At 42.5% G+C, this 11020-nt stretch overlaps 1 protein-coding gene across 1 annotated transcript; it reads right to left on the reverse strand.

Annotated features, from left to right (window-relative positions):
* Positions 1-9218: 9218 nt before the first annotated feature.
* On the reverse strand, positions 9219-10770 carry nog2 (noggin 2). The gene has a single exon (XM_020520906.2). The coding sequence runs from the start codon at positions 10023-10025 to the stop codon at positions 9381-9383; it is 645 nt and encodes a 214-aa protein (XP_020376495.2). The 5' UTR covers positions 10026-10770; the 3' UTR covers positions 9219-9380.
* Positions 10771-11020: the final 250 nt, after the last annotated feature.

Consider the following 11020-nt stretch of genomic DNA (forward strand, 5'->3'; position numbering starts at 1 on the left):
TTAAGTCTGTCTACCTCCTCATGTGTGTGTAAGCATCCAATGATATTATTTTGAAGATCAGAGGTATTATCCCTAGTGTCCTGGCTGATGATTATTGACAATGAACACCATAAAACCAGACTATCAATTCATTATCGAATTACTGTTTGCATGCATGTTGGCATCTTCATCTACATTTTAAGAGATTGTATTACAAAATGCTTAATAGGCTGTAAAGCACTTTAAGACAGCCATTGGTTCTGAAAGGCACTCTATAAATGCAAGTCTTTCTAGTACCATTGTGTTTGCTGATTCCAGTCCTGCAAAGCCTCAATTCTTATTATTGTATACAGATCTCTCCATAGCCTCACCAGCACTATTGTTGTAACCATCTCCAGACCTACATCCCTGCTAGAATTTACTCTGTTTCAATTTGAATATCTTATGAATTCCCCAATTTTATTGTTCTGCCACTGTGGCTTCTGGACCCTAAGGTCAGGTTTTCCTTCCTGAAACTCCATTACTGCCTCTCTCTACAGGACACGTTTTAAAAATGACCCCAACTGTTCCAATATCTCCTTATATTGTTTGGTGTTATATTTTGTGTGATTACTCCATTCACTCACATGAAGTGCCTTGGTATATTTTTCAACATCAAAGACACTAAAAATGCAAGTTGTTGATAACTGGTGAATGGTACTCGATATGAACTGAGACAGGCAGAGGGGTAGAAAGAGCAAACCGTAAAAAAGTACTTGTCTCGATTGGAATAGAATGAACAAATTTCAGGTGTGTATGTATAGTAGACATTAAAGAATATGACAATGAATATGCAAGGCTACAAAATTTTAATTCTGAGTTAATATCGTAGGAGATATGTGTCAACCAAAAGTAGTATTTTCAAGCATCAGATACCTGGAAGTGTGACAGGTTAGATGCAATTTGCAGATTGCTTCATTCCCTTTATTGTGTGCCTTTACCTGTCCCAGGCAAAGCCCCTGCCCTACCATAATTCTCCTTATTATGCACTTTTTATACATGCTTTATCAGAAATGAATGAATGTTTTGGGCTCTTTACTGACAACCAGCTATAAAGGTTTGTCACTGTTTCAGTTCCTTTCAAATAGAAACCTTATATTTCTCATAATCATTGCACTAGTTTCATTCCCCTCTATTTTTTTCCTTTCTGGCGAATTGAATTGGCCAGTTTAAGGAGCCTCTGACAGTCTGATGGTGTGTTGTGTTATTTTCTTAAAAAATTATATTTGGTAACCAATGTAAAGTGAATTAAGATAAAATAATGCTAGGAAATGAAACATCAAACACTCCCTGGGAATTTACAACACTGGTAAAACACAGAGTAAAGTTCCATCTGCACTATCCCATCAGATGCTCCCAGAACACATACAGCAAGGGTTATATGCAGAGTACACGTCCCTCTATTACACTGTCCCAACATTGTGAAATTGCTGGTGAGATCCCTCTACTGCAAATGTAGCATTTTTTAAATTTTTCACCCCACCATGTGAGCTCTTTAAACATGATTTCCAGTTCAAGAATATCAGTGGCAAATAAGAACATAGGAAAATTAAGAATAGGAAGGGATCATTGAACCCTTGAGTTGGCACTGCAATTTAATCAGACTATACCTGACCACATCTCAAATGCAATTTCCTCATTTATTCCATATTCATCAATATCCTTCTCTCTCTTTTTCTGGCAATGTACCTTAAAAGATCATTGGCAAAAATGGACTCCGATCCATAAATATGCTTGGCAACGTAAAGCAATAGTTTGCCATTTCCATCCGCAGGAAGCTAGCCACGAAACTTTCCCACCCTTATCTCCTGCCATCACGTGTATCAATTTGAAAGTTGATAATCAACTATTTCACCACACTATGAAAGAGCCTTCTACAGCCATCAAGCACTTGAGTGTAACTCAAATCCAGAGTTTGTGGCTCAAAGACAGAAAATCTACCCACTACACCACAAGACTTTCTCTCAATAACCTGAACCAACAAAAGTTTATTGTTCTCAGTCTTGCAATTTCCAGTTGTTAAACATCCACAACATTTTGGGGGGGAAAGCTTCACATTTTCTGTCCTTGGTGTGAAAAGTACTCCCTGATTTCATTCCTGAAAGGACCATTCTAATTTCAAGATTATCTTCCCTTCTTTTGGATGACCACACCAGGATAAATGTTTTCTCCCTAATTCTCTATCAGATCCCCTCAACATTTGGAATCCCCATCAAATCAGCTGTTCACCTCATGCGTTCAACCCAACACAGACTAGAATTATGCGATTAAAAATAGAAATTGCTGGAGAAATTCAGCAGGTCTGGCAGCATCTGTGGGAAGGAAACAGAGTTAACGCCTTTAGTTTAGTAACCCTTCCTCAGAACTGAAGACCGTTTTGGAGAAAGGTCACTGGATTTAGAACATTGACTCTGTTTTTTCTCCATGGATGCTGCTAGACCTGCTGAGTTTCTCCAGATATTTCTGGATTTGTTTCAGATTTCCCCCATCTGCAGTGCTTTGTGTTATTCCAGATTTATGCAACCTGTCTTCAATATTTAACATTCTAAGCCCCAGTATCACAAGAACAAAAGACCATAAGACATATGAGCAGATGGAGGTCATTCAAGTTTCCTATTCAATAAGAACATGGCTGACCTGATGGTAGTCTTAACTCCACTTTCCTGCCCACCCTCAATAACTCCTGATTCACTCATACATCAAAAATCTATCCAATTCAGCCTTGGATATGCTCTGTCACTCAGCTGAGGTTGTGTATGCCAAAGAGCAACAGCCCTCTGGAAGTTCTTCCAGGTCTCTTTCTTAAATGGCAGACTCTTATTCTGAAACTGTGCCCCTACATCCACATTCTCCCAAGTTGAAAAACGTCCTCTCAGAATCAACCTTGTCAAGCCGCTCGGTATGTTATTTGTTTCAATGAGATCAACTCGCATACTTCTAAATTCCAGTACGGTCAAACCTGCTTATGTTTTCCTCATCCCAGGAATCAGCCTAGTGAATCTGCTGGTGAATATGCACTGCACTTTAAGGCCAATGGATTTTTCCCAAGTTGCAGAGGCCAAAACTGAGAACAACTGCCCCAGATGGAGTCTGACCAAAGTTCTGTACAATTGGAGCATCATTTTCTTCTATTTGTAATCCAACCCCTCAAGATAAAGGCCACTATTCCATTAGCCTTTTTTGATTATTTTTGTACCTGTCTGCTTGGGTTTTCAAATCTCTTTGTTTCTTTACAGGTCCTAGATTCTCACCATTTATAAAATACTCCAATTTTTTTATGGATGATTTCACATAAATGAAAATTGAACTCTGTCAGAGTTCTTGCCCAGTCATTTAATTTGTCTATGCCCTTTTCTAACTAAATTCTTCTATCTGTACAACTTATCATCCTTCCAAGCTTAGTGTCATCTACAAAATTGGATTTAAAAAGCTCTCCACTCCTTCATTAAAACTATAAATAACTCCAGTAAAAAGCTATGGTGCCAGAGTAACCGAATAAAACAAAAACACTTACTTAACATCACAAGAAATAAGAGCAGAAATAGGCCATTTGGCCCATTGAGCCTGCTCTACCATTCAATAAGATTGTGTTGATCTGTAATCCCAACTCCACTTTCCTGTCTGTCTCCTATAACCCTTTGATCCCTTGTGAAACAAAAATCTGTCTAACTCAACCATGATATATTCAAAGACCTAACCTCCACTATTCTCTGTGGAAGAGAATTCCAAAGCATCAAAATTACCTGAAAGAAGGAATTCCTCTTCATCTCCGTCTTAAATGGGAGACGCCTTATTTTTAAACTGTTTCCCCTAGTTCTAGAATCTCCATATGGGGAAACATTCTCTCAGTATCTATCCTGTGGAGCCCTCTCAATCGTACATGTTTCAATAAGATCACTTCTCAAACTTCTAAAATCCAATGAGTACTTAGAAAGATAGAAAATAGGAGCAGAGGTAGGCCATTCAGCCCATCAAGCCTGCTCCACATTCAATCTGATCATGGCTGAACAGGCCGAATTTGTTCAACATCCCACCAGAGTACAGAATGTTTAACTCCACTCCTTGTATTCTACCTCCCAAACAAATTTCAACTTCAGTCAAAGCTACCCCCAGTCCTGAACACCATCATCTTTGCTAATAAAATGTTTACAAGCAATTTGAGTTGTATTTCTAATTCATTCACAAGATATAAAGTTCTCGTATACCAAACTCCTTCCATTACTGTAGTGATAATGCAACACCATCTGCAGTACTGCACTGATACCATGCAGATAGTATACAGCTGCTGATATTATAGAAACCAAAGATTTGGCATCCAGAGAGAGTTTGCTGTAAGGGCAGGATTACAGTGCTGGTGCTTGGCATGGACTGCTGTGTGAGAATTCCACAGCCCACTTTTTAAAGCTTTTTTTTTAATTGTCAGGTAGACTGCGCTGCTATGCAAATTCTCATGTCTTAAAAAAGAGCTGCCTGCCCTGGAAACTGCTCTCAGTCCTTAGCAATTTTCCTCAATGAATGGTAGCATTCCATGCATGTGCTGTAGTATAACACTTCCTCTATCTCTGTCAATCATTGGAAGCTGCTAACAGTCAGTTTGCATTTATTAGGCCACAGTCAATATGTTTGCAATCCAAGTCTTTTAACTGCAAAATTATTTGCATGTAAATACACAGCATTTCAATCGATCAAACATATATCCATTACTCCAGAGTTGTTCTGCATCTCAAATCATTTCCATTTATTATAAGTCCAATGGATCAAATGACTTCCCATGATAAAGAATTCCATTGTCTGATCTAGTTTTTTCCCCATTATGAAGATTTCTTTAAGCCCTACATCAAGAACATACATACACTGTTTAAACACAAGAAGCCAATCTGTCCATTAGCATATTATTAAGGGGGAAATTATCCTGCTCTTACTCTGAATTATCCTTAGTTCCTTCTTGCTCCAATTGTTGTACCTCCTCTCTTCAGATGCAACTTTTGCTGAGGCACATTCATATCCTCTTAGTGCCTGTTCTTCACGTGTGAGCCTCACCATGAGTAAAACAGAGTGATCAACGTCCACATCACAGATACCTTTTGTCTCATTCTCCTCTGATGTAGACACCAGTTCTGTCAAATCAGATTCTTTCATTAGTAACCAGGAACAGGAAATTCATCTGATTCTCCTTACAATATGACTGCTTGAGCCCAATTATGTATGGACACCCTTGGTGCTAATGACATAAAACAACCAAAATCAGAAATTGAAATTAGGATCAGTGACATACTCAACTATGAAGCTACTTATTCTTCCTGATATGAACAGTGGAGGAACAGTTTCCAGCATTTAAATTGCTTTACATTATTACTGCTTTGAACTTAATATATTGGGGCAGATTGTCGGCAAGATAGAAGTACAGTTTGTACAGAAAAGTGTGCATGTGATCAAGAACTCTGGGATCTATCAATGAAGCAAAACAAAAATTGACTGAACTTGAGTGGAACAGCTAAACTGATTCTACCTTCACTAGGGGCCACAATGACTGCAGATTTGGGGGTTCAGTATTAATTATTTTGACAGACTGATTTATTCCATCAGGAGCTGCCTTAGTGGAAGTTTGTCAATGACCAGAATATTATGGAATAAATACCTCCATTGATACTTGTTAGATGTTAAACAATACAAAGCAGGTCCACATTGCAGCTATGGAACGTTTGAAGATTTCATTGTCAGTGATGACATTGTAGTAACTCAATTGTGAAAATTTTCAGTTGAATTATACCTTAAATTTGTGAATTTAGCAAGCAGGATCTACTACCTTGGTTAATTTCCCAATGGCCCAGGATCACTGAAAGTTACTGCAGACACCCACAGCAAAGGCAACAACAAAGCATGGGACTTAACTCAGGACCTTTGTGTCAGGCATAGGTCACTTTCACATTCAGTTCTCAGCGAAGGTCAGGACATGAGTTTACATAAATGACATAAAATTATTTACAACAGAGCATGCAAAATCAAAACAATACTTCAACTCCCACCATGTCAGTTAAAGCTGTCTCATTAATCAAGATATCTGCTTATTTTTGATCACTGAAAAGAAGCTGTTCCAGCACTAGCTTAAAGGACGAAAGGTTTAATGAAGCATAATACAAAGTTTGATCAATTATTATTGTCAGCAAACACGTTACAACGTTATTTGACTTATTAGTGAAATCACTTTTCGGCATTGAAGTAAAGCGCCAAATGCCTAGAATTTTGTCTTCTTTACAGTGAGAGTTGCTAGTGCAGGAGAACGAAGAAAATTTCATTTCAAGAACTGCTGTCTCAATGTATGACTCCCAGGGCAGGTACAGCGTGAGTTAGGTATAGAGTAAAGCTACTTCTACATTGTCGCCGTCACACACATCCACGCAGGTACAGCACAGGGTTAGATACAGTGTAAATCTCTACATTGGTCCTCCAAAAACCCTCGGAATAGGTACAACGCGGGTTAGGTACAGAGTAAAGATCCCTTTGCACTGTTCCTACAAACACTCATGGGGCAGGTACAACACAGGGTTAAGATACAAAATAAAGCTCTCTTTACTGCCAAGAACAATATACCTCAGCAACATCTCTTCAATGTGCCTCCCCGCCCCCATAACACCAATGTGATTTCTTTTATTCATTTCACAGCCCTCCTCGGGCCTCTCTGAATAGGAATATCATTTTAGTGCTAAATTAGGGAAGGTTTTGCACAGTGGCAACATGCCCACTAGGAAATAGGTTAACATTGGGTCAATCCCACTTCATGCCGTTACTTCACAACCAACGGGATATAGGAGTCAGACTGGGTTTGAACTGTCTAGCTGATAAAGCTGCTTTTCAATGGGGTGTTAGAGCGCTGAAGGTCTAAGGCAGTCGTACTGCGACTGACTGCTCCCCTCAGCTATCTGTGCACTCCCCGCCAATCAATAAACAGAAAATATTGAGGCGTACAATAACGCAGATGAGTCTTGCCAGCCTGGCTGTTTTGTCTAAACTTAAATTTTCTGTTTCACATGAAAAAGAGAATGTTAATCATTCCGCCGCAGCGTCTTCGAGATGTCACATCAGATAATCAGATTGCAAACAGATAAAAATGGAGCTATTGAATTTTCCAAAACCTTAGAAAACCCTTTGACATCTGGCCGAATGCTGAAGTTCCTGAGCGGATGCAGTTAACAGGAGTGTAGGAACTACACATTTATTGACTATAACTCCAGATGAGAGCCCCGAGTTATCAACGGTGGAAAGGCTGTGTGAGAAAGGTGCGGAGGGGGTTAATAGATTTTTGTGTGTGTAGGGTCTTAGTGCTACATTCCGAGCTGTCGAGAGGGGGCGGCTGAGCGGCGCCTATGAGTCAGCCGACAGCATCTGCTCGTAGCCCAGCCTGAGACTCTCAATCCAACTGCACACAGGGATCAAGCTAGGGGCTTTGCAACGCCGTAATACATCAGAGAGCCTTTCACAGTCCCAGAAATACCAGGCGTCACTAGACTCTCCCTCAGAAAGAAAACCTGTATGAGGATTCTCTCGGCAGTAACTGGCAGCGCGCCTTGGCGTCCCAAAAAAAGTTTTCTTTAATAAATAAATAATTATATTTAGCTATGTGAAAAGGAGTGCACAGCGAGTGATTGCTGTAATCAGGATCAGGTCTAATCTCAGTCTGAACATACATTTCAAATTAGCAATGTGACGAAATTATTCGCAGAATGAGTTCCAGTCTGAGCAACAAGTCACGAAGCGGCGCCTCAGAAAACAGCCGAGCCGCGTTCAAGTCTGTTAGCGAGCACCACTTATAACAGTTGCAGTGTTTGGGCTTGCTGGAGATTGGAAAAACGCCGAGGGAGCAGACAGAGCAAAGCGCTCCTATCAGCTGCCTATTCCATTCCGTGCTGTTCCCCACTCCTTATCCATTTAGTCCAGTGAAAGCGGCCTGTAAAGTTTCAACACCATTTCTTAGCAAGTAAGTTCGAGACAAGGCTGCATCGCTGTATAAATATCTGTGTTTGTGTGCGAGGGGGGAGGGGTAACCCACTCAGATGCCCAGACAACGTGTCCCCAATCCTGCTGGACACATTCCAAATTAAAAACATCTTTTTGATTTGTTTGTTTTTTAAGTAGTCTGATTTTTTTTTCACCTGTTTATGCCGGGATCTCCGCAGACCTGCCCCGAGCTTCCCCCTTTCAGGATGGACGCTGCAATTATTCTATTCTCCAAATTTTAAACCAAAGTTCCTACAACCGAATAGGCTTTGAAACAATACCGTTATCTTGTATAAAACAAACCTCTTTGTACTGTTTATTGCAACTGATATTAAGTTCCCTAGACAGCGTTTACTTGATAGACGAACTACCAACCAGCTTCACATGCGATTTTATAGTGAACACATAGCTTCCGTGACTGGAATCTAGGCACCTTTTGTAACTGTTCATTACCTGTGATCTCATTTAGAAAACTGTGTGGGGGACACAGTCACTTAAAGTTTGTTAAAGCTGCAGATGGAACAGTTAGTACACATTCCCGACAGGGCGGCTTGTGAAGGGTGCAGGGACGGGACGTTTCAAAGGCAGCTCCGAATGACTGAAATGATGAAGGGCTGCCTCCGCTCAGATAGATCATGAAGACTGTTCTATTCTTTTGCAGCAGAAGCACTCTCTCGCACCCAAAGAAGCCAAGGCTCTGAATGCTGTCAGATTTCCAAACCTTTTTGTTTCAAAGATGAGATTTTATTGCTAAAAACATTGAACCATTATATTTACATTGATATGTTTTGTTTTAGAAAGAATATTCAAGTAAACATTTCCAAATGTCACGGTATCATCTACATTTATATCAACAAACGTTAAAGTAATAAATAATTGGACACAAGATTTTACTCTTCTACACTCCTATATTGTATTGGAAAGCTGAGATTTCACTCTGTAATATCTTCACCTCAACTTTTTTTATAATAATTATTATTATTTTACAAAAAAAAAACTAGGCACATGGCATTAAAGGCAGTTATTAGGATTCAGTGAATGGAAACCCAGGCTAGACTTGTTCGGAGCTGCTGCTAGTTCTCAAAGTCAGCGGTCAGAGCCCGCAGTGTGGATTGCGAATATCCCTTCCCTCTGAGTGGAGCTTCATTATGGTCCGTCAATTTTCCCCAACCCACCCTCACCCACCTCCCCCCCCCCAAAAAAACCATGATTTTCTGCAACTTTAAATCTCATTGTGTTATATAGATACAAAGCTGGCGCTTCTTTAGAATGCGATATATAAAAATAGATTTCACTATAGGGCGCTGTTATACTATAGACCATCTGTATATAGGATTCACCCAGTCTGCATGAGAACATTTCTCCCTTTAACAGGAACACTTGCACTCGGAAATGACTGGGTATTGGACAGGTATCCACGTGCAGTACTTGGGTTTTGACCATCCTTGGCAATACCACCTTAAGAAAGTCTTGCTAATGGATTTGACAGGTTTACACAGCATCCCTTCGGGGAATGAACAGGACCTCTCGTTGTAACAGTTGCCTTCTTTAACAAACCGAGGCCAGAAGCGGCCTCCGAGGTCCTTCCATGTGTACATCACCGGACAGTATGTGTAGGACCAAAGCCATTGCTGGAACTTCCTTCTGGCCTTTTTACCCAACTTCATTTTCCTCCCATAAGGGGTCTCGGACAAATCCAACCTCTTGATGTCGTTGGGCATGGCGCCCAGAGGTTTGAACCTGGAGTTCGGGTCCCGGGACGGAGAGTCGTCCAGTTGGGGCAGGGTGATGGACATGAAGTTGGGATCGAAGTGACTGCCGAGCTTCTTCCTTAAAGCCCGTTCGTCCAGATCGTTGTCCTTGGGATCGTTGTCTGGGTCCGGGTGTTCGATAATGTCCACCACGGGCAAACTGTCACTGGGGACGGGCCGGAGGTGCAGATAAGGCTGGCAGAGTCCGTGCTGCAGTAGCAGCATGCAGAAGCAGCTTAGCATATACTGTGGCAGCTCCATGTTTTAAACGGGCCAGTTCGGCGAGCCCAGAGGTTTATAAATAGGCAGCAAAGCGAGCAGACTGATACTTTTAATAGAACACACTGGGCTTTGAATGACGGGCACGTACAGGACGTGCTGAGGTTTAACTTTGCTGCCGGATTAAGCTGCTGTCTCTCGCAGCCTCTCCCTCACTCTCTCACTTTTCACTCTCTCGCCTTCTTTTCCCTCCTCGCTTTTTTTTTCCCACCGATCCACCTCCGGAAAGCGAAAAGCACCAGAAAAGCGGGCTTTTTCCAGATTCTTTACCCCAAAATTCACGTCGGCTTGCTGCCTGTCGCCATGGCAACGCCAGGACTCACTGCCACAAGCTGTCTAGACGGGATGACAGGAGCCGGAGTGAGAGGCGGCCCGGAGCCCGGGAGAGAGCGCGGCGGCTCCGGCCCAGGGCGGCCCGCTTCCTGGGCTCCACTCCGGGGCACACGGGCTCGCCCGGCCCCAGCTCTACCGGCAGCGAGATTGTTAACGCTGATCCCGCTCAGGATCCAGGATTGATCCCACTGCTGATCCGGGATTGATCCCGGCTTAATCTCGGTGTTGATGCCGGGTTGATCCCGGTGCTGATCCTGGATTGATCCCGGTGCTGATGCCAGGTTGATCCTGGGATGATCCCGGTGTTGATCCTGGGGGGGCGTCCTGTCTCTACCCCTTGCCTCCTGTTGCAGCCGCACTGATGCCGAGCCTCCGGCTCCAGGTTAAATATCTGTGTCCCGGAGAGAGGCGAAATCCCGGGTCGGCGCCCCGCTCCTGATTGACACCTTACCCCCGCCCTCCGCCTGCCCCTCCAGCCAGAGCCACCAGCTGCTTAACCCGCACCCTCCCGGCTCCCAAACACCGTAATCCACACCGTCCCGGCTCCCAAACACTGAGACCCCCACCCTCCCGGCTCCCAAACACCGTAACCCGCAGCCTCCCGGCTCCCAAACACCGAGACCCCCACCCTCCCGGCTCCCAAA

This window comes from Rhincodon typus, chromosome 21, assembly GCF_021869965.1.
Source record: "Rhincodon typus isolate 14 chromosome 21, sRhiTyp1.1, whole genome shotgun sequence".
In the NCBI taxonomy this organism is placed as follows: Eukaryota; Metazoa; Chordata; class Chondrichthyes; order Orectolobiformes; family Rhincodontidae; genus Rhincodon; species Rhincodon typus.

Bases quoted from the DNA above. Each gene is read 5' to 3' on its own strand.
- nog2 (XM_020520906.2), bottom strand. From the start codon at position 10,025: ATGGAGCTGCCACAGTATATGCTAAGCTGCTTCTGCATGCTGCTACTG.